Source organism: Schistocerca gregaria, chromosome 5, assembly GCF_023897955.1.
Source record: "Schistocerca gregaria isolate iqSchGreg1 chromosome 5, iqSchGreg1.2, whole genome shotgun sequence".
NCBI classification, from domain to species: domain Eukaryota; kingdom Metazoa; phylum Arthropoda; class Insecta; order Orthoptera; family Acrididae; genus Schistocerca; species Schistocerca gregaria.
The window spans coordinates 39,422,288-39,446,898 of NC_064924.1; the positions used below are offsets into that span (position 1 = coordinate 39,422,288).

Here is a 24,611-nt window from a genome sequence, read left to right on the forward strand (position 1 = left end):
CATGCTGAAGAATTTGGGGTATCATTGTCGAAGACAAAATACACTGGGGAAAAAAGTACTCCCTTTTAGAAGTTTTGTTGAAACGGTGCATATGGAGTAAATAAAATCATTAAGATTACTTATTAGTAGCACAAGCGATTCTGAGGTACCAGGTATTGACCCGTCCTGAAACACGAATATTAGTACGTGGTGTAGCCTACGCGCGCGGTAATGGAGGCAAGGACTTTAGCGTCCATTCGATCGATGGTGAATACTGTCCTGAGATACGTTATACCACGCTTACTCAACTTGTCCACACATTTCTGTAGTTTGACGAGTCGCACGACTGGACACAAGTCTGACGATCGTGCCGGCCAGAGAAGTTGCTGCACGTCTAGCAGACCACGTTGAGTTTCACGGGCAGTGTGTGGGTGAGCTTTATCCTGTTGGATCAATGCATCATTTTCCTGCTGCAAGAGCGACAAAAGAAAGGCTCTAACAACATTCTGCACATACCGAGCGCTGGTTGGCGTCCACTGCAGAAATACCAAAGGGGAGTGAGAGTTGTAGCTCATCGCAACCCAGACCATAATTCCTGGGATGGGTCCAGTGCGTCTTCGATGAATACACTCTACTAGACAGCGTTCACCGGGGCTACGTTATACATGCAAACGGCCATCACTTCCGCACAGACAGAATCTACTTCCATTGGTGAAGACCACGCCGGGTCACTCCAAATGATCCTCTGGTTGCACCAGTCGTGCCGTGCATTCTATGGTGTGACTGGAAGCGGGCTAGCGTTGTGCATGGCCGTAGTCCTACTACTAATAACCGGTTCACAGCAGTTCGTATTTAGTCGTCTGGGCTCACAAGCCCACTTATCTACGTTGTGGTAACTGTTCAGTCTGCCACTGCCGTCCTAACAATTCTATGATCCTGGCATCTGTGTTGCGTGGACGTCCAGAACCGCGGTGTGAAAATGTTCATGCAATCGCTAATACCAGCACCGTTAGAAATGGCGAGGTACATCCAACTTGTGTGCCATTTCTCCGACAGGACAATCCCAACACTCGGATATCCATAATTTGTCCCCTTTCAAATTCGCTCAGTTGGCTGTGGGAAGCACGATTGCGTCTCTGCAGTATGGTTGTCTGTTTCCTTCATACGTTTGCACCACACGTAAGTCTTCTAGCTGTGAGCGTTCCCTTTCGAAGTGTAGAGACAGATGGCGCTTTGGTAGCTACGCCACTGCACTATCTATTAGAGGACGGCATATGCCATCACTGGATCACAACTAACGTTGCCTTTCGAGCTGTACTAATTTTTTCCACAATGTCCCTCGATAATGGTAGCTTGTTTAATCTAAAAGACTATCCATAGTTACTATAATTTAATTAAAACGCTAACAAAAATATATCGCTAACTTAAAAGATGACCTCTTGACAAAAGCGGATTCCAGATTTGTATCAAATCAATCGATGGCTATTTTTTGACATGTATATCAACCACAGTGAGTTCAGCTTTTATTTTGACACCTTTATAACGATTTTCTTTCTTATACATTTGGACCTTTGGTTCCTATGCCGTCCCAATTCAGGTTCAATAACTACACGCATGCAAACAGAACCGTCCCTATGTTATTGTCTCCGAAGTCTAATTTGGCCCACTGAGTCATATCGAAAACTGGTCTTCAGTGTCATTTGAATTTGTACAAATGACTGACGAAATCTTCTCGGTTCATCAGACGAGTTACTGCGTACTGTTGTCGCAGCATTTCAACGAGTTTCCTTGTCGTCATCTTCAGGCGAAGTGTTGTGTTCATGTCCGGTTCGTTTCTTTACACCCGATGGAAATCTGAAGCCCATTGGCTATAAGAGAATATACTTATAAAGAAGTGCCGTTAGGCAGACGAAAACCTGCGACCTTCGTAGCACTTAGCGCTACTCTGTTTCGGAAGGATAGCAACGGATAGTTTGCTGGTCTCCGAGAAAAAAATCATAAGTTGATAGCAATGCTTTCTTTATTCCTTTTTGAGTCATCAGTTTTTAAAGCGGCCTGCCACGCATTCCTCTCCTGTACAAACCTCTTCATTCCAGAGCAGTGCTTTCAACGCAGGAGGGACGCCCAGAAAGTAATGCAACTCATTTTTTTTCTCAGACGGAAACAGTGCTACAACGCGAAACGTGTTTTTTGGAGTCTGCTGAGTGAACGCGCCAAGTTTCCGACACTTCGGACAGATAGGATAGCTGCAGGACAATTTCAAAATGGTGTCTGTAGGTGATGTATGTTGCAAGCAACGTGCCGTCATTGAATTTCTCACTGCAGAGAAAGAAACAGTGAGCAATATTCCGTAAGGCTTGTGCAGGATCTACAGAGCATCTACTGCCAACAGAAGTACAGTTAGTCGCTGGGCACGGAGAGAGAGGTCATCCGAAGGCGGTTCGATGGAACTCTACGATTTGCACCGTTCCGCGATACCATCCATGGCTATCACGCCTGACATGTTGCAGCGAACTGATGTCATTCACGAGAACGGTATCATTCACGACTCGGCAGTTGGCGCTGCGTCTGTCCATCAGCAAAGGAAGTGTGGATGCACAAGTCTGAGGACTGCTGAACACGTCTTAAAATATGGTTGGACAGTGCTACCCCATTCACCGTACAGCAATGACCTAGCCACCTCGGACTCCCATTTGTTTGGGCCATTTAATGATACCATTCGTGGAAGACATTTTGAGGACAATGAGAAGGTGATTCACACTGACTCCACCACCAGGACGAGGGTTGGTACCTTTAGGGCATACACACCATTGTTTCGCGTTGGAGGAAGGCCATAGAACGGGGTGGAGATTACGTGGAAAAATTGGGTATGTAGATAAAACACCATTCTTTCCATTGTGTAATTCTCATTATGTTCAGTTAAGAACTGTTGAAGAAAAAATGCAGTGCATTACTTTCAGGGCAACCCTCATACATCCACAATTATTTACTGGATGTATTCCAATCTCTGTCTTCCTCTATAGTGTTTAACCTCTGCAGCTCCCTATAGTAACATGGAAGTTATGTCGTGACGTTTTAACAGATGTCCTATCATCCTGTCCCTTCTCCTTCTCAGCGTTTTCCATACATTTCTTTACTCGTCTATTCTGGGGAGAACCTCCTCGTGCCTTGCCTTAACAGTCCGCTTAGTTTTTACCAGTTTACTATGGCACCTCATCTCAAATGTTACGATTCTCTTCTTTTCCGGTTTTTCCACAGGCCATGTTTCATTACCATACAACAGTGTACTCCAAACGTACGTTATCGAAATTTATTCATCAAATTTAAGGCTATTTTCAATACTAGTAGACTTCTCTTAACCATGAATGCCCGTTTTGCCAGTAGTACTCTGCTTTTTATGTCCTCCTACTCCGTCCATCATTGGTTATTTTGCTACCTACGTAGCAGAATTCCTTCACATCATCTACTTCGTGATCACCAATCCTGATGTTAAGTTTCTCTCTTTCTTATTTCAGCTACTTCTCATTACTTCGTCTTTCTTCGAGTTACTCTCACTCCATATTCTGTACTCGTTAGACTGTTCATTCCATTCAGTAAATTCTATAACTCCCCTTCAAATTCACTGAGGATGGAAATGTCATCAGGTAACCTTATCATTGATATCCTTTCACCTTCAATTACAAACCCACACTTGGATCTTTGTTTTATTTCCGTAATTGTTGCATAGATTGAGAAATAGGGGTGAAAAACTACATACCTGTCTTACACCGTTTTTAATTCAAGCAACCCATGATATCTGATGACGACACCCGTCGACAGACAGTGATTAACCTCACGAGTAAAGAACTGGACGACGCCACGCTGTCAGTGTTGGAGAAAGGCCTGAATTTTGCCCCTACACCGAGGAATGTGCCTATCACCGAATTCATCTGCGCAGTCGAACAAGCAGTGTCCAGCTTTTCGCAAGATCAAGCTGAAGAGATTAGGCAAGAGGTCTCACATACATTGCGGCGGGCGCCGCTCCACGGAGTAACACCTCCTCTCTCGAAAGGGCAGCCGTCCGGTCCATTAGAGAAGACGAAGATCTGATTGTTCTACCAGCGGATAAAGGCAACGCAACTGTTCTTCTGTCACGTGATGACTATCTGGGAAGGATGGATCTCTTACTTGAAGACTCAGCATACAGAACATTGCAGAACGACCCAACTGAACGGATAAAACGGAAGACGCTTTCACTGTTGAAGAAGAGTTCTTTACCTGACGACGTTCTCAAAAAACTTCGTCCTGGTGATGCCGTGCCACCGAGGTTATACGGTCTACCCAAGATTCATAAGAAAGGGGTCCAGCTCCGTCCGATCGTGAGTAATTTGGGTGCACCTGTTCTTGGCCCTCACGTCGGTAAATGTGAACATCACATTTCCAATTCTATGGTGTTTATTCAGAGATTGAAGTCCTTGTCTCTTAGTCCCTGGGATTTGCTTGTGAGCTTTGATGTCGTGTCGCTTTTTACCCGGGTTCCTCTGGAAGAATCCTTGCAATTAATTGGTGAGAAACTGGATGAGGAAACAACCAGGCTATGTCGCCACGTGTTAACGTCGACGTACTTTCTATTCACTGGCAAATATTTTGAACAGACTGACGGAGTGGCTATGGGGAGCCCTATGTCCCCAATAGTCGCCAATCTTTTTATGGAAGATTTTGAGGACATGGTGCTGAAGACGGCGTCTTTAAAACCAACCTGTTTTTGGAGGTACGTTGACGATACGTTTATGGTGTGGCCTCATGGGAGAGAAGCTCTGGACCGCCTCCTAGATCATTTCAATTCCCTGCATCCTAGCATCAAATTTACCATGGAGGTAGAAAGTGATGGAAAGCTTTCGTTTCTGGATGTTCTGGTGTGCAGAAAGGATGATGGGACACTGGGACACAGCGTTTATCGAAAGCCCACGCACACGGACCGTTACTTACATGCTTCTAGCTGTCATCTATCGTTCCAGCGTACGGGGGTCCTGCGGACGTTGGCGAGAAGAGCTTATGACATTTCAGATGGAGAAAGCTTGACACAAGAATTGGACCATCTTAAGATTGTGTTCAAGCTGAATGGCTATACAGATAAACAGATCCGTCGTGCTTTCCAGTTTGGACCTTCGCCTGAACCACCAGAAGATACCTACAAATCGGTAACTTTTCTTCCTTTTGCTGGGAGCATTTCCTCGAAGATAGGAAGCATTCTGAAAAGATATCACATCAAAAGTATTTTTCGTCCCCCAGCCAAGATTAGAGCACTCCTTGGCTCTGTTAAGGATGACTTGGGTTTGAGGAAGCCCGGTGTGTACAAGATCCCTTGCCACTGTGGAAAGGCTTATATTGGTCAGACAATACGGACCATTCAGGACCGATGTGTTGAGCATCAGCGGCACACACGGCTGCTTCCCTGAGAAATCTGCAGTGGCGGAACACTGTCTCACCGAGGGACACAGAATACTATACGACGAGACACAAATGCTTGCCCCTGCATCTCGCTATTGGGACTGTGTTTTAGAAGAATCCATAGAGATTCTGTTATCTGACAATCTTATTAATAGAGACAAGGGTTATCTTTTAAGTAAGACTTGGGACCCAGCGTTATCTGACATTAATAAACAACGGTCTGTGGTTCTATCGTCGGAATAATTTATTTTATTTTATTTATTTATTTTATTTTTTTTAAATTTTTGACAGTGATATCTCGATTTCGCCTGTTTCCATCACTGGTGGCGGGGTATGTCTACTGCGCTAGAGGGTAGTTACGGCACCTTCTCGCGCACGCGTCGTGGGTCTTCTGTGGCCTATATAGGGGCCGCCGCTTGCGCTGGGAAGTCAGTTCCGGCGAGATCGTGCACCAGCACTCTCACCTGAAGATGGCGGCCAGTTGGACCGCGGAAATATTGTGTCATGAAGACGTTATGATCCAGCTGCATACCCGAGAAGATTATTACGCCGGGAAAGCCTTTGTAGTCACATCCATACACTCACTAAAATTCATTTAATTATCTACTACTTATAATATTTGCCTCGTAATGTCTATTCTGATCGAACTGCCACTTTCGATCAAAAATATGTTAGAATTCGTTTAAAGAAAGTATGGTGATATTATACGAAATTGAATATTATGGTGTAAGCGCTGAGTCTCGACACATTATCTGCTTGTGGAATGTAGGCAGTAACACTATGCGTACCGATCGCATAGTGACCAATAATGCTATAAACTTTTGTACCCTAGTAAGATTATCATTTGTTCAGCAGTTTACTTCCTGTTTACTTTACAAGAAAATACTCCACACTCCATTTTTCCTGAAAATTTCGACTTTAGCCAGCAATTTGCCATTCGTTTATTACTATCAATTTGCTTTGACAGAGACATGGCGAATACAAAGCGCTGAAATAAAATTAGTGGTTGTTACCTGACATAATAAATAGAACAGTTTAATAAAATTAACAGTAATCTGCAGCGCACCACATAACTGTATATTTTAAACTGCGAAAATGGGACAATTCAAGTCAAGGCGCATCGAACAAATCAAATAAAACCAACCTCTAGTATGTTTCTTGGCAGCTGCTTTCACTCTTGGCGACGATAGATACTAGATAGTGATTTTAAGGTAAGCCGCCATATGCTTTACTGGTCCATGAATACGAAAGCAAGGCGGAAAGAAAGAGGTACAATTGCCCACTCATCACTGAGTGAAACCTCAAAGTTTTGCTGAAGATCTGTTCGTATAAGAAATAAAAAACACTGGTATGGGACGAGTATCACTCGCGCACTGAGGTTTCGCACAAACTTAATTTCGCATATAGACAACTTATCCATTCCGGGACTGGACAGTTCCGACCATTTCTGCCTCTTTCGACATTGAACTGGCGATTTATCGGTCCCAAGGATTAGAAGATTTTCCAGAATGTTTTGAATTCAATAATGTAAATGAGAATAAAGTCATGCAGAAGGCAGCGGATTATTACTAAAATAACTGGTAGTTCTGCGTTCAGGCTGAGCGGGTCGCAATGGTACATCTACATAAAAATATATACTCCTCTAACCACCAAGCGGTGTGTGGTGGACAGCACAATTCGCGCCAAAGTCATATTCCCTCTCCCCCTCCCCTCCCCTCCCCACTGTTTCACTCGCGGATCGCGAGACAGAGCTCTAATTTCCCTTATCCTTGAATGGTGATCATTGCGCGATTTGAAAGTTGGTGGTAATAATATGTACTCTACGTCCTCGGAAAATATCGGATTTCGGATTTTAGTGACCAGCCCCTTCCGTTTAGCGCGTCGTCTATCTGCAAGTGTGTCCCACTTCAAACTTTCTGTGAGATTTGTAACGCTCTCTCAATGGATAAACGTACCAGTCACGAATCTTGCCGCTCTGCTTTGGACCTTCTCAATCTCTTGAATCATACCCAACTGGTAAGGGTCCCATACAGAAGAACAGTAATGCCTGATGAACTAACGTATTGTAAGCAATTTCCTTTGTTGAAGGACTGCTTCGCTTCAGGATTCTACCAATGAACCGCAAACTAGAGTTCGCCTTGCCCGTTACGTGTGTGATATGATCATTCCATTTGAGATCATTTCGAATAGTCACACCCAGATACTTGACGGACGTTACCGCTTCCAAAGACTGAGCATTTATTTTGTACTCGTACGTTAGTGGGGATTTTTGTCGTGTTATACCCAGAAGGCTACACCGACTAATATTGAGAAATTACAGCCAGTCATTACACCACCCATTTATTTTCTGCAAATCCTCACTAATTCGTTCACAAATTTCATGTGATACTACTTTCCTGTGGACTACAGCATCATCGGCAAACAGTCTAATGCCGCTGTCAATACCATCAACCAGATCGCTTATGCAAATCGTAAAAAACAGCGAACCTATTACGCTGCCCTGGGGCACACATGAAGTTACGCCCGTTTCTGCTGAAGTCACCCCATTCAGGACGACATACTGCTCTCTGTCTGTAAAAAAACTTTCTATCCATCAGCATATGTCATGCCATAGACCGTAAGCGCGCACTTTTTGGAGTGTGCGACAGTGCAGAACTGAGTCGAACGCCTTTCGAAAGTCGAGAAATATGGCATCAACCTGGGAGCTGGTACTAGAGTCCGTTGTTTACCACGTACAAAGAAGGCCAGCTGTGTCTCGTATGACCGCTGTTTCCTAGAACCGTGCTGCTTTCTGCAGATGAGCTTCTCAGAGTCTAGAAAGGTCATTATATGTTCCATGATTCTGCAACAAATCGATGTTGGTGAAATTGGCCGGTGATCGTGCGCATCCAATTTTCTACCCTTTTTATAGATTTCTGTGACCTGAGCCTTCTTCCAGTTCCGTGGAACTGTCCACTGTGCCAATGATCTTTGATAGATGATAGATAAGAATGGTGCTATATTTGTAGCATAATCAACATCTAATCTTTCGGTGATACCGTCTGGGCCAGATGCCTTCCTGGCGTCTAAGGATCTTAACTGTTTCACAATCCTAGATACACTAAACACTATGTCAGCCACCCTTGCGTTTGATAGATAATTGAAAGGGGGTATGGTGCTGCAGTCCTCTACCGTAAACGAGTTTTTGAAAGCTAGGTTTAGAATTTCGGCCTTCCATTTATCATCATCCGTTACATTACTCGTACTGTCAGCAAGAGGAGGTATTGAATTATTAGTTGTGTTCATAGATTTTACGTACGACCAAAATTTTTTGGTGTTATTTTTAGAATCTGCAGATAAAGTATAGCTTTCAAATTGTTAAAAGAATCTCTCATTGACATTTTGACAGCTGCTTTCATTTCGCATAACTTCTGTTTGTTAGCGAGGCAGTGACTACGTTTAAACCGACTGTCCAAAATTCTCTGCTTTCTCAGCAACTTCCTAACATGTTTATTGTACCAAGGTATATGCTTTCCGTCCCCTATATTTTTGCTAGGCGCATACTTCTCTAGCACGTGGTGGATAATACCTTTATATTCCGACCAAAGATGCTCAATATCTTTGTGTCCTGCGGTGAATGCTTGGAGCAATGACGTAATGGTTGCTAATATCTTCTTCTAGTTTAACTTCCTCAAAAAGATCATGCCTGTTAGTCGCCATGATATCTAATATCTTCCCATCTCGAGTTGGTTTTCTAACCAATTGCTGACGGTTTTATGGTGAGAGCCCTCCTAGAATAACTTCACACAAACCTTTGCTTCTGCTCCCTGTGATAAACGTGTAATTTTCCCAGTCAATGGATGCCAAGTCTCCACCTATAACTAACGGGTAATTTTAATATCTATTTGCTATAGACTCAAGACTTTCCCTGAAACATTCTGCGACGTTTTTTGCGGATTCTGGTGGTCTATAAAAACATCCCAATACCATGGTCAATCCTTGTCGGATTGACACCTTTATCCAGACTATTTCACAGTCCGACTCAGTATCAGCTTCAACTGTGTTTAAACAACTTTTAACTGCAATGACCACGCCATCTCCCATAGCATCAGTCCTTGCCTTCCTAAACATTATCCAATCCGAATTTCAACGAGCTTTCAGTGCCTAATACAATACTGTCATTGTTACTGTTTATTTCGGAGAGTAATTCTTGGATCTTGCTACAGACATTTCGACAATCTAATAACATGAGATTTAGTATATTTATATCCTCTGGAATGACCTGTTCAGGTGAACTAAGGAATTTTGCAGTTGGAACACGCACTTGTGTCATGAACTGGTAACTTTCCAGGCCAACGGTTTGTTTCCCGTGGGGAGGAACCTAATCTAAAAATTGTTACGTACAGGCCACAAGTACTGTGCTATCCATGTAGCTGCTTCTTGTGTGTAGTGCACCCCTGATCTATCGATGGCGTCCTACAACCTTCCACCCCATAGCGAAGGTCGAGAAATCTACAACCATTTTCGTCACAGAATAGTCGTAGCCTCTGGTTTAGATTCTCCACTCGACTCCAAACCAGAGGACCCCGGTCCACCCTGGCTACGATGCTGCAGATCGTCAGTTTGGCTTCCACTCCTCGAGAGATGGAGGCCGCCTTCGCCAATTCAGCCAGCCGTCGAAAGGACAAAAGGATTTCCTCGGAACCCCGACAACAGACATCGCTGCTGCCGACATGTCCAATAATCTGCAGCTGGCTGCATCCCACACACTCGATAGCAGCCGGAAGGGCCTCTTCCACATCCCGGACAAGGCCCCCCTTCAAGCACACCGAGTGAACGTTGGACCTGCCTAACATTAGAGCTCCCAATACCTAACAAACCCCTATCTCCAAATGCCTGTACGGACCTTGCTGAAGGAGCGGCCATTATCCTGGCAGAAGGTGCATTCTGATCCGGCTCAGCCTCGCCTCCAGCATCAGATAGCACACTGAATCTACTATCAAAGTGCATGAGATTTGGCAGGAGCCTGCGCCCACCATGCAGCCTTCGCCTTGAGGCTCGAGACCTCGACACAGTCTGCCACCCACACTGAGGTGAGAATGGGCTGGCTGGCTCAGTCGCATCTGAGGTCGGCTCAGTGACAGAGCTGTGACATCCAACCCCCCCCCCCCCCCCCCCCCCGCAAATCTAGCAGAGCTGAGGCTGTCTCAGGCACCCCATCCCCACTGCACCTCAAGACAAGATGGCACTCTGGAGCTTGTTGACTGTGGCCAACAAAGCTTCCAGCGGCGTTTGGACTGTAACCAACTCCTCCTGGATCGGTACACAACAGACGAAGTCTCTATGCACCTAGCTAATAACTGATTTACTATAACAAACTTAAGGAAACCTACTGCCAGACAAGGTTAACATATACACTCTAGTTGGAAGAAAGGACACAGAACAATGAAAAACCATAAAAATGTGTGGTCCTTATTTTCCTGCTAGGGGCTATCTAATGAATGCAAAGGAATAGGGCAGTGACCTATAGTGAACTGCTAGGGGCTATCTAGTGAATAGTATAAACGAATTAAACAGTAACGTACAGTAAGCTACACCTCCTGATTATCCCTCATATTTATAATGTAAACAAGCGTTTACGTACACGCTGAAGTCACCTAATAAAAGTATAAAAACTGTTACCTTAAATGTACGGAGTTTAAATAACACTAATAAACGTAAATACTGAGTATTGTACACAGAGAGATGCAGGTACAAAACAAAAACCTTTAGCTAACAATAAGAGTTCAGAATGTAAAGCAGAAATACGGACTCTACTTTATAGGAACTGATTGGCTTACAGTACACTAAAGCCCACAACAAGCTAAGGAAGTTAAGCAGACGGCGAGGAGAGTTTTAGCTTTCTGCTAACTAAACTGCATGTAAGAAGGGATTAGAAGTTGTATTGTAACACTGATTTACTCATACATTGTAGTGTAACACTAATTTACCACGTATTTTTCGTTTGCTTAACTGTTAACGATCGCAGGTTGCGCTAATCACGCGTCTACAAGTGAGGTTAGAATTCACTGCCAGTATCACTTTTCCTAATAAAACGTATAAAAACTGCTACCTACAATATATCGAGTCTAAATGACACTAATAAACGTCAATACTGAGTATTGTGCACTGACATAATTGATACTCCCGCGTATTTAACGTCAGTTAAGAATGTAAACAAACGTTTGCGCACACGCGAAACTGTCCTAAACAGAAACTTCGCTTCACTTATTATGACGAAAATAAAAACTGGATCTTTCAATTTATCGCGTATTTCTGACACTATTGCAATTAAATACGATAGAATATACAGCAAAACGATTAATTACTATCTACCATTCTGCGTCGAGTCTGTTGGTTCTATATCGTGTCTCCCTACCACTTTCGCGCAACGACGCTCTGAGCGTGGTTTTTAGGGAATTGACTAGTTTGAATCTCGGACATGTTGCTGGTAAGGAGACGCCAGACCACATATGACATGTAGAATTCAGAAGAGTTCAGTGAGACTAGCGATGATATAACCAAATACTTAATGATTTCAGCGTCAGCTCCACTTCACTCCCTGTAAAAGTATCTTAATTCTAACTAAATTTAGTGGAAGGGGTTCAAGGCTTTCCTATTTTTAGTTACTCGGTAAAATAACGTCGAAAAAACACTTACGTTTACCATTGGAAATTTTATTCTACCCATAAAACATTGTTTATAAATTGCACTATTGATAAAAGGAAATGTTTTAATACAGGATGGTAAAAACCAACTGCATTCAACAAAAATGTGAACCAATATTCCCTGAATGGGTTTCCAAGTTCTACAATGGATCGAAGGATGACCTATGCTATATCACATCTATAATCTAGGTTTAAATTATGTTTCACAAAAGACTATCAAAATGGTCTACAATGACCCTCAATTATCTTTAATTAATTAATTAATTAATTATCCAACTTGTCGTAAATTACAGTGGCTGATGTGGCTTCTCAATAACTATATAAAAGAAAAATCATCGCGTTTCAGATCTGTTCCTCAAGTGGCAAATGTGAACACCATGAGCTTCAATTTACGATCGACACTAGCATTACGAAAAAAGGGGGTGTAACAGATGAGACTTCTGCAGTTGTGAGTAAAGCTTTATGCGCTGTTATGCCGCGTCGCGTGCGTTCATTAACTTGTCGGTGTTCGTCAGGGGGCGGCGGGCAGCACAGCTCCGCTCACCTCCCCGTCTTGGAAGCAACTCTCACCTAACTTCTCCTTACTACAATTTACTGAAGTTGGTTTAAAAAAAACTATCTGGCTGTGTTTTCATCTGACCAGTCAGGGTCTCAATAATAACCTTAAGCTCCGCCTACAAAAATTCTGTCTATCCAATGAGAAACGTTATACTTTTCGTGATGGGGCAATTTTTTTAAGGTTTGCAACGTAACAGAGACGCGAAAAAGTCTCATGGTAAAACTTGCAGCTGGGGTCGTCCTTTTAGTGTTATCGTAAGATCTATGCTGTTCTTCTGGAGGGCTCTATCTTTTAACAGTGGCTGAGGGGTGGTCCTGACGTAACAGAGACGCGAAAAAGTCTCACACTAAAACTTACAGCTGGGGTAGCGCTTTTTGTGTTATCATAAGATCTATACTGTTCTTCTGGAGGGCTCTAGGTCCTAGCGGCTAGCTGGCCACGTGGGTGTCCGTCCCTTATCGTAGGGCTTAACATGGTTCTGCTCTCGGCTTCTGTTCTCGTTTCTCCCCTTGGAACTGCGTCTGTCTCACGGTGGGAAGGTATGACATGCATTTAGGCATTCTTGTGTTAGTCTGTGGTAATCCATTTCCTCACTCGTTACTCGTATTACTTTGGTTAATTTAATGTCACGATTTTTTCGGAGCTATGTGTCATACTACTGTATTTGCTTATCATGTCAGGGTTTTCATGGAAGGTGTTGGATTTGCGTGACACCTCACATACTGGCACCCTTCGAACTTAATTTTTGTACTGTAGTTAGGCAAAGATTGAATCGTTGTCTAATTCAGTCAAAACTTTTCTAATTCAGTTAAATTTTGTTGCGCACTGTTCAGCCACATTATTCTGTTCTATAATAGTTTGTATTACTAATTTATATTATTATATTCTTCCACTTTATTTTCAAAAATATGTTTATGTTGACAAGGAAAGAATTTTTTCTTCTATTATAACCATTATTTTTTAATTATTTTCTTTCTTTACTTAATTGTGAAGTTTGTTTTTTAAGAAGTTTGAAACTTCCTGGCAGATTAAAACTGTGTGCCCGACCGAGACTCGAACTCGGGACCTTTGCATTTCGCGGGCAAGCTGTGAGTACCGGGCGTGAGTCGTGCTTCGGTAGCTCAGATGGTAGAGCACTTGCCCGCGAAAGGCAAAGGTCCCGAGTTCGAGTCTCGGTCGGGCACACAGTTCAAAACTGCCAGGGAGTTTCATATCAGCGCACACTCCGCTGCAGAGTGAAAATCTCATTCTGGAAACATCCCCCAGGCTGTGGCTAAGCCACGTCTCCGCACTATCCTTTCTTTCAGGATTGCTAGTTCTGCAAGGTTCGCAGGAGAGCTTCTGTAAAGATTGGAAGGTTGGAGACGGATACTGGCAGAAGTAAAGCTGTGAGTACCGGGCGTGAGTCGTGCTTCGGTAGCTCAGATGGTAGAGCACTTGCCCGCGAAAGGCAAAGGTCGCGAGTTCGAGTCTCGGTCGGGCACACAGTTTTAATCTGCCAGGAAGTTTCATATCAGCGCACACTCCGCTGCAGAGTGAAAATCTCATTCTGGAAACATCCCCCAGGCTGTGGCTAAGCCATGTCTCCGCAATATCCTTTCTTTCAGGAGTGCTAGTTCTGCAAGGTTCGCAGGAGAGCTTCTGTAAAGATTGGAAGGTTGGAGACGGATACAGGCAGAAGTAAAGCTGTGAGTACCGGGCGTGAGTCGTGCTTCGGTCGCTCAGATGGTAGAGCACTTGCCCGCGAAAGGCAAAGGTCCCGAGTTCGAGTCTCGGTCGGGCACACAGTTTTAATCTGCCAGGAAGTTTCATATCAGCGCACACTCCGCTGCAGAGTGAAAATCTCATTCTGGAAACATCCCCCAGGCTGTGGCTAAGCCATGTCTCCGCAATATCCTTTCTTTCAGGAGTGCTAGTTCTGCAAGGTTCGCAGGAGAGCTTCTGTAAAGATTGGAAGGTTGGAGACGGATACTGGCAGAAGTAAAGCTGTGAGTACCGGGCGTGAGTCGTGCTTCGGTAGCTCAGATGGTAGAGCACTTGCCCGCGAAAGGCAAAGGTCGCGAGTTCGAGTCTCGGTCGGGCACACAGTTTTAATCTGTCAGGAAGTTTCATATCAGCGCACACTCCGCTGCAGAGTGAAAATCTCATTCTGGAAACATCCCCCAGGCTGTGGCTAAGCCATGTCTCCGCAATATCCTTTCTTTCAGGATTGCTAGTTCTGCAAGGTTCGCAGGAGAGCTTCTGTAAAGATTGGAAGGTTGGAGACGGATACTGGCAGAAGTAAAGCTGTGAGTACCGGGCGTGAGTCGTGCTTCGGTAGCTCAGATGGTAGAGCACTTGCCCGCGAAAGGCAAAGGTCCCGAGTTCGAGTCTCGGTCGGGCACACAGTTTTAATCTGCCAGGTTGTTTCATATCAGCGCACACTCCGCTGCAGAGTGAAAATCTCATTCTGGAAACATCCCCCAGGCTGTGGCTAAGCCATGTCTCCGCAATATCCTTTCTTTCAGGAGTGCTAGTTCTGCAAGGTTCGCAGGAGAGCTTCTGTAAAGATTGGAAGGTTAGAGACGGATACTGGCAGAAGTAAAGCTGTGAGTACCGGGCGTGAGTCGTGCTTCGGTAGCTCAGATGGTAGAGCACTTGCCCGCGAAAGGCAAAGGTCCCGAGTTCGAGTCTCGGTCGGGCACACAGTTTTAATCTGCCAGGAAGTTTCATATCAGCGCACACTCCGCTGCAGAGTGAAAATCTCATTCTGGAAACATCCCCCAGGCTGTGGCTAAGCCATGTCTCCGCAATATCCTTTCTTTCAGGAGTGCTAGTTCTGCAAGGTTCGCAGGAGAGCTTCTGTAAAGATTGGAAGGTTGGAGACGGATACTGGCAGAAGTAAAGCTGTAAGTACCGGGCGTGAGTCGTGCTTCGGTAGCTCAGATGGTAGAGCACTTGCCCGCGAAAGGCAAAGGTCCCGAGTTCGAGTCTCGGTCGGGCACACAGTTTTAATCTGCCAGGAAGTTTCATATCAGCGCACACTCCGCTGCAGAGTGACAATCTCATTCTGGAAACATCCCCCAGGCTGTGGCTAAGCCATGTCTCCGCAATATCCTTTCTTTCAGGAGTGCTAGTTCAGCAAGTTTCGCAGGAGAGCTTCTGTAAAGATTGGAAGGTTGGAGACGGATACTGGCAGAAGTAAAGCTGTGAGTACCGGGCGTGAGTCGTGCTTCGGTAGCTCAGATGGTAGAGCACTTGCCCGCGAAAGGCAAAGGTCGCGAGTTCGAGTCTCTGTCGGGCACACAGTTTTAATCTGCCAGGAAGTTTCATATCAGCGCACACTCCGCTGCAGAGTGAAAATCTCATTCTGGAAACATCCCCCAGGCTGTGGCTAAGCCATGTCTCCGCAATATCCTTTCTTTCAGGAGTGCTAGTTCAGCAAGGTTCGCAGGAGAGCTTCTGTAAAGATTGGAAGGTTGGAGACGGATACTGGCAGAAGTAAAGCTGTGAGTACCGGGCGTGAGTCGTGCTTCGGTTGCTCAGATGGTAGAGCACTTGCCCGCGAAAGGCAAAGGTCGCGAGTTCGAGTCTCGGTCGGGCACACAGTTTTAATCTGCCAGGAAGTTTCATATCAGCGCACACTCCGCTGCAGAGTGAAAATCTCATTCTTTAAGAAGTTTGTTATCGAAAGTGAGAAGTCTTTGACATCGAATTTCTTACAAATATTGTTTTTACAAATGTAGTATTTAAGTAAAATCTATTCCTAACACATTTTCTAAATATCATGTACAAGTAAAACGTTTTTGTGTCTAGACACTCATTTCAACATTGTTACACAAAGAAGTTAGAATTATTCCCAAGAATTGCTTTGACAAAGAAATATACATACACAAGTATTGAGATATTATCCTAACAAATGTTAAAAAAAATGCAAAACACCCAAGAAGATAGTTTTTTGTTCTTTGTTTTTATAAGGAGAAAATAAGTAAAATATAGTTATTATTTTATTTTTATGAGGAGAAAATAAGTTGCATTTAGTTTTAGTGTTTATTATGCCTTGCTTTTGTTCTTTATATACTGTCCATTTCATAAATAGTGACTTATTTTTATCGATAGTCTATTTTTTACTTACGTCCATAGTCAATGACTGTTATTTTGTAGTTTATTAGCTGTCTGGTGTGCCTAACTTGTTTAGTTTTTCACACATTTCTTTTGCACAATTCCTACATCACATAATTTGATTTCACACATTCACACAATCCTATGAATGTTTAAGCATGAGGATGGCGAATGTTTTTGCACGAAGGTGATGGACTTCAGCAAGATGGATGTGGGGAAATATCTGCTGTAAGCATTGTTGTTCGTTCCTTGTTGGCTTTGCAAGTGTGTGTTGCTATTGTGGAGGTCCCATAATGGAATGGAGCTGTGAGTGCAGAATCTCCTCGTTTACTGGCTTTGTATGCGTTATGTGCCGCTGAAATATGTCGTTTTTCGTTGTAATACTTCGCATACGACTAGTTAACGATATGATAGGGATTTGGGAAGGTATGTCGTCTATTCCTCACCCATCTTCTTTCTTGGTCTCAATCTTGCGAATCTTAAACTTCTGTTCTTCCTGCTTCTTTCTCTGCTTCTTACTTGCTTCTTGGTTCTTCTCTGGACAGGATATGGAAATATTTATTGATAACTAGTCGCTTTGAAGTTCTCCTCTTAGTAGCAGTTTGATAAATGGTTTGGGCAGGTCATTTTTACTTTGTGGAAGTTTTCTTCAGTTCCGTGCATTTTCGTGCTGTATAATAGCAGTAATGTGACTTTTACACATTTTTTGCCAGTGGTGGCTTGCCCGAGCCTTCATCTTGTCAGCCCGTTTTTTGCTCACTGCGCTGAGTCGGGGTGTTCCGGGGTTTACGAGCGGTGAAAGTCAGGTGTTTGCTTATCAGTCCCTGCACCGGTCCCTTCTGGCGTTTGGTGTCCTATCGTGTCTCTGTAGGGTTCCGCCACTATGTCATTCCATGTCCTGTCCCAGCAGGGTTCCGCTTAGTGGGCAGATTTAAGGCCCACGTCCGATACAAGGGTGTTCTGTTGGTCTCGTTGTCCTTTCCTTTCTCTTGATGCTTCTGCCTTGTAGGAATCGTGTCTTGTTAATATCGTCCTTTCCTTTCTTGATACTTGTCTTGTTGCAACATGTGAGTCATTGCATCACGTCTTTGCTGGAGTTTTTACAATGGTTCTTACAAAAAGTTTTACTTATAGTCAACTAACATATGTCTAGTACCTACATTGCTTTACACTTTCTTAACAAGCTTAACAAATTTCGGCGCCCTTTCCATGTTGCAATTCTAAGATATTTTAAGTCTTATCTTCTACAAAAATCCTCAAATTCGTTTTTTTTGTGTAGTGTTGAGTGTATAGTATTTTAGTATTTCATGCTGTTAGACTATCTACACTTTATCCCTTCACCTTTATCTATGGTGCTATGGGTGTTACTTTTGTTTTTGTTTTTATTGAAACTACTTTCTTTTTCCCACCTTCCTCTCGCTTCATTCTTCTTTCTCCTGACGATCTTATCTGCAACATAATCTTGGAATATAGTGGTGATTATTTACCAGTAATAAAATTAATATTCAAACATGTACTGAAAGTGTTTTCTTCTGCCAGTCTTAGGTAAAAATACCTCTGCTTTATCTCGTAAAATAGCCTCTAATTCTCTTTTACTGTGTTCTGAAATACCTTGAACTTCTTTCAATTTTTCATCGATTTCTCTAAGAACCTCTAACATGAGTTGAGGCTATTCCCCCTTTTGTGCATACCATTCTAACTCTTCGTAATCTTCATATCGCGTCATTCTTAATTGTATGTTTATAACTGGTAGTTCTTCTAATTTTAGCTTTTGTTCAAAGAGAAGTGTGACGTTCCAGAATGTTACTCTACCTTTACCCATATCTATTATCGTTCGTCTCTCATTTAAAAAATCGGAACCTATAATCAAATCTACAGTTAATTGCTTGTTTTTCAGGTGCTGTTACAGACAGGGATGTGGTTGCAGATTCTGTGCTTTTTCGATCCTGTTCACTACGCTCTTCAATGGTTTGCAACAACTCTGTTCGCAATTTTTGAAATTGTTGCTTTGTTTGGGCCTCTATTTTAACTATGCGGCTATTATATCTTTTCAGCGCTGCTTTTGTGATACGTTTGTGTAACACACTGTTTTCAACAACTTCACATGCTGTACCTGCTGAAGATGGAGGATTCATTGGCCATCGAGGCAAATCAGTTATATGGCTGCGTAGTGTCTGTTCTTTCAGACATGTCCGAAAGAACAGACACCACGCAGTCATATAACTGATTAACCTTAATGGGCACTAAATCCATCCCCTTCAGTTCGAATGCACAATTACGTCCACCCTCCTGCGGGAAAGTAGCGGTTGTTACCGGTTTAGACACGGAAACCCAAAGAAACATTCGCTTTAGAATGAACAAAGAAGTAACTGGTCATATTGCGTCGAAGAGCAACTGTATTTGTAACGAGCGGCGAAATTTTCACCCACGCTCTGTACATTTTGAGAACTTAGAGTATCAGCGGTGACTTTCTGGTAATGCGCCCTTCCTTCTGTTCACAGAATACCAGCAATGAGCGATCGCTACAGCTTCGTCCCTGCGACGCGGGAGCAGGTGGAGACCATCAGGAAGAGTCTGGGGACAGATGAAGAGGACATCAAGAGGGCCATCACGTCTGTTCGAGACTGGCTCAGGATGCAGCCGCATCTGCCCGACCAGATGGGTCAGTCAGCTTTGTGACTATTCTAGTTTACTCTTCTAAAATTGGCATACCATAGTTTTGACTGTAGAGTTGATGCCTTAAACTATTACTTCGCTCTTCAATTTTGAACAAATAATTTCATTACATTGCTGTTGCAGTGGTGAATTAATCAAACTAATTTTAGTGCTGCTAGTGTGTTTAAATGCTATCGAGTGAGACTGCAACTGACTGTACTTTTTATGATTTTCAAAATTTAAGTGGAGTGTAGAGTAATGACCAGTTACAGAGAGACGGAATTTTCAGGCAGATCCCAGGCTATCAGGGAGACCCAAATGGGAACATTTTAGGTGGAGAGTTCCAGTTGTAGAATTTAGCTTGCAGACAAGGAAAACTCCAGGAAAACTTTGTGACAGATTCGAATGTTTCGCCCGCAGGCTGGATTTCCATAAACCGAGCACAGCTGAATGTCGGGATCGTTTGCGGCACTATCACTACGTAGTTATGACTTGTTTGGTTGATCCTGAACGTCAGCAGTTTCTCCGTGACGTCAAGCAGCTGTAAATTATACTAACAAAGTGCTCTTCCTGGGGACAGCATTGAACAGAGAAGACTAATTAAGAGCTGAATCAACAGCTTCTGCAGTAAATTTGGTCCCTGAGGCAGAAGGCACAGTAAGTACGAGTAGAGACAAAAATGAAGGGAAGAACGAATGTTGAACTGTTTTTGAAACAGGTTTGGACAACATCCGGCTCACATAATTACGGTTCCGAGTGGCAGGCAGGCCTCGTAGGTGAACGGAATAGCCTGTATGACTGGTGTAGCTTCGCAGGACTCTCTAGAGCACTCTTGTTGACGTCGAAGGCAGTGTGCTTGGGTAAGCTCTGAGAACGTCTGCCATGAACAACAGCATAGCACTTCCTACAATGAAGGCAGGTGGTGTGAATAATTGCCTATGGATTACACTGCAGTACCCAGCGCACATGCCAAATACTACGATGGCTGTACAGTTTGCCAGTCACCATCATTTTAGCTCAGCAAGCCATAGGTAGCAGTCCTCTCATCAATATTTGCAAAGTTGGAAGGGCACAGTGACCAGGTGTGTTCACCAGCACTCTCGGAGGCAGAAGTCATGTCGGTGAACAGCGGCAGCTTATCAGTGGTTCAGCCTACTAGCTGCTCCATAGCGATTTAAAGACTGCTTCAAAGGCTCACAAGCATGAGTTTTTCGTACTACTAGTTTGAGACAGTGACATTATGTTGGGCCAGTAACGAACGAGTGTGGCCTACATTTCCGAATGACTCTCGGAGCTGCAAGTCGCAGCTTTCGCTCCATATCAGCAGGCTGGTTGATGTTCTTGTGAAGTTTCTACTATTTCTTTCGAACTCAAGCTATCCCGTTACAAAAATGTGTTTGCTTCTCCATTACATCTACAGCTGTACTCAGCAATCCACTTTACGGCGTGTGGTGGAGTGTACCATATACCACTACTATCCATTTCTTTTCTCGTTCCACTAGCAAGTAGAATGAGGGAAAGCGAGTGTTCATGTGCTTCCATATGAACCTTAATTTCTCTATCTCGTCTACTTGGTCCTTACGTGCAATGTATGTTGGAGGCAACAGAACCAGTCTTCAAATTCCGGTTCTCTGTATTTTCTCAGTATTATTCCTTGAAAAAGGACAACGGCCTTGCCGAAGTGGATACACCGATTCCCGTGAGATCACCGAAGTTAAGCGCTGTCGGGCGTAGCAGGCACTTGGATGGGTGACTATCCAGCCGCCATGCGCTGTTGCCATTTTTCGGGGTGCACTCAGCCTCATGATGCCAATTGAGGAGCTACTCGACCGAACAGTAGCGGCTCTGGTCAAAGAAAACCATCGCAACTACCGGGAGAGTGGTGTGCTGACCACACGCCCCTCCTATCCGCATCCTCATTTGAGGATGACACGGCGGTCGGATGGTCCCGGTGGGCCACTTCTGGCCTGAAGACGGAGTGCTTCTTTTTTTTATTCCTTGACAAGAATGTCGCCTTCCCTCCAGGGATTCCCATTTGAGTTTCCAAGGGATCTCTGTAACACTTGCTCGTTGTTTGAATCTATCAGTAACAAATTTAGAAGCTGGCATCTGAATTGCTTTAATGTCTTCCTTCATTCGGACCTGGTACGAATCCCAAACAATTGAGCAGTAGTGAAGAATAGGTCGCATTAGCATCGTGTATGAGGTCTCGTTTATAGATTAATCACACTTTCCTAGAATTCGACCAATAAACCAAAGTCGGCAATTCGCCTTTCCTACCACAGTCCTCACATACTCCTTCCAAGTAATATCTCTTTGCAACGTTTCGTCCAGACATTTAATCGATGTCACTGTGTTGAAGGGGACACTACTAATGGTGTACCCGTACATTACGGGTTTGTTTCTTCTACTCACTTGTGTCTTCTACTCACCCACATTAACTACCTTTCTTATTACATTTAGCGCTAGCTGCCATGATACCAACTCATTGCTGAGGTCAAGTTGCCAACCTTAAGATTCAAAGTACGGCAATCTCTTCCAAGTGCTTTGCAGAATGTCAGTTTCCTGCCTGTTTGTCTTTTTGATGTTCGAGAAAGGGCGTGGGCCAGGCTTACCTTGCTCATTGCTCACTGGAGAAGAATTTGAGGCGATTTTGCATTTATCTACAGTACATTTGTGCTCTGTAACAGCGAGTTATGGAAGTGATATGTGGAACCACAGTATAACTAGAGTGAAAGAAACTATTTGAAGTATGGTGGTATCAAAGCATGTTATAAACCAAGTGAAGAAGTAAAGTATGAACTTAATACATGTTAAATAGAATAAGAGTTGTATTCACCAAATTTATTTGGCGTCAAACATAAACGTGACAGGGAGAGAGCCCCTTACTATCGAAAGTTGTTATGCTTTAGCTTGCTTACTCGAGGCACCTGCACAGCCTCGTCATAGGTTGAATACAATGAGGCGACAAAAGTTATAAGACTGCGATATACACGTATACAGATGGCGACAGTACCGCTTACACAAGGTATAAAACGGAAGTGCATTGGTGAATCTGTAAGGTGTAGCTGTAAGGTGATCCACGTGGAAAAGTTCCCACGTGATTATTAACACACGACTGGAATTAACAGATTTGAACGCAAAATCGTGTTTGGAGCTAGACACTTTCCACTTCGAAAATCGTTAAGGAATTCTACATTCCGAGATCCAAGTGTCAAGAATGTGCCGAGAATACAACATTTCAGGCGTTGCCTCTGCCGCGGGGGAGTAGCCGAGCGGTCAGGTCGCTGCTGTCATGGACCGTTCGGCTGGTCGCGGCGGAGGTTCGAGTCCTCCCTCGGGCTTGTGTGTGTGTGTTTGTCCTTTTGATAATTTAGGTTCAGTTGTGTGTAAGCTTAGGGACTGATGATCTTACCAGTTAAGTCCCATAAGATTTCACACACATTTTTTGAACAGGCATTATCTCTCACACGGGCAACACATTGGTGGACGATCTTTACTTAACGACCGCGAGCAGAGGCGTTTGCGTAGAGTTGTCTGTACTAACAGACAAGCAACACTGCGTGAAGTAATCGGAGAAATGAATGAGGAATGTACGACGGACGTATCCGTTAGGACAGTGCGGTGAAATTTTTCGTTAATGGGCCGTGGCAGCAAATGATCAACGCGAATGACTTTGCTCACTGCACGACATCGCCTGCAGCAGCTCTCCTGCGCTGGTCGAATGGACCCTACGCGACCGGAAAACTGTGGCGTCGTCCCACGGGTCCAACGATCATTTAACTCATGGTGGGATTCGAGTGTGGCGGTGACGACACGAAGTCACGGACTCAGGTTGTGAATGAGGCAGTGCGCAAGCTGGTGGTTAATGATATGACTGTGTTTTCATGGAATCGTCTGGTCTATCTCAACCGATCATAGAACAAGCTATCTTCGGCTATTGGGAGACCATTTAGAACCATTCCTGGACATCATGACCTCAAACAATGATGGAATTTATACCGATGACAACCCTGATATCAGTGGGCCACAACGGTTCGCGATTGATTTGAGGAACATTCTGGAGAACTATAGTGAATGATTTGGCCATCCATGAACATTTATGGGACACAATCGAGAAGTCTGGTCCTGCATAGGATCCTGCACCGCCAACACTCTTGCAATTACTGACGGCTATAAAGGCATCATGGATCAGTATTTCTGCAGGGGACTTGCAACGACTTGTTGAGTCCATGTCACGTCGAGTTTTCACACAACGCCTGGCAAAAGGAGTTCCAACGCCATTTTCCGATGTATCAGATGACTTTCGTCACGTCAGTGTACATGTATCCAAAATTTACGTCCAGATGATGATTAGCAACGACCTGCAGTAATTTGTTTGTAGAAGCTTTATAACACATAATTGTATGAAGAGTGTGCGTTACAACAGTTCACTGATCACTTGCCCTCATCTGTCTTGATCTCTGGACTAGTCCCGAATTTAGTGAACGGTAACTATGATAAGGGGCCGCAGTGGATACACCGGTTCCTGTAGGATCACCGAAGTTAAGCGCTCTTGGGCGTGGTCGGTACCTGAATGGGTGATCCATCCAGCCGCCATGCGCTGTTGCCATTTTTCGGGGTGCACTCAGCCTCGTGATGCCAATTAAGGAGCTACTCGACCGAACAGCAGCGGCTTCGGTCAAGAATACCACCATAACGACAGGAAGAGCGGTGTGCTGACCCCACGCCTCTCCTATCCGCATTCTCCTCTGAGGATGACACGGCGGTCGGATGGCGCTGGCAGGCCACTCGTGGCCTGAAGACAGAGTGCTTTATCTATGATAATGTGAAGAAAAGGCAGTCTGGATTTTCTTGTTGACGACTCTAGTTGAGTTATGATGCTGTCTTGTGTTACTGTTGATACCGTCTTGATACTGGCCGTGCGTCAGCTTTTCTCGGCGTTTGATGGGCGGATGTGCAGTTGGAAACTGCTTGTATGATGTAACGTGGAAGGCGGAAGTAGTGTGCCCTGTGTCGCATTCCAGCCTTAAGTCGGTTGCTACTGAGTACTAGCCAGCTCGTCACTCTTCCATGCATAGCTACGACCCGTAGGTTCTGGAGGGTACAGCAATAACTGAGGACAGAAAACTATGTGAGACGCTCACCAAGAGATGACACAGGCATTCATTACGGCATCCAGAAACAGTGAACTGTAGCTG

General features: G+C 44.1%; 1 protein-coding gene across 2 annotated transcripts in view; it reads left to right on the forward strand.

Moving 5' to 3' along the window:
• LOC126272156 (retinol-binding protein pinta-like) overlaps window positions 1–24,611 on the forward strand; it is a 139,868-nt gene that overhangs the window by 45,634 nt on the left and 69,623 nt on the right. For both annotated transcript variants that reach the window (XM_049974788.1, XM_049974789.1), the window contains exon 2: window positions 19,257–19,417. In XM_049974788.1, coding sequence (XP_049830745.1) covers window positions 19,267–19,417 — 151 coding nt within the window. In that variant the 5' untranslated portion in view covers window positions 19,257–19,266. The remainder of the gene's footprint in view (window positions 1–19,256; window positions 19,418–24,611) is intronic.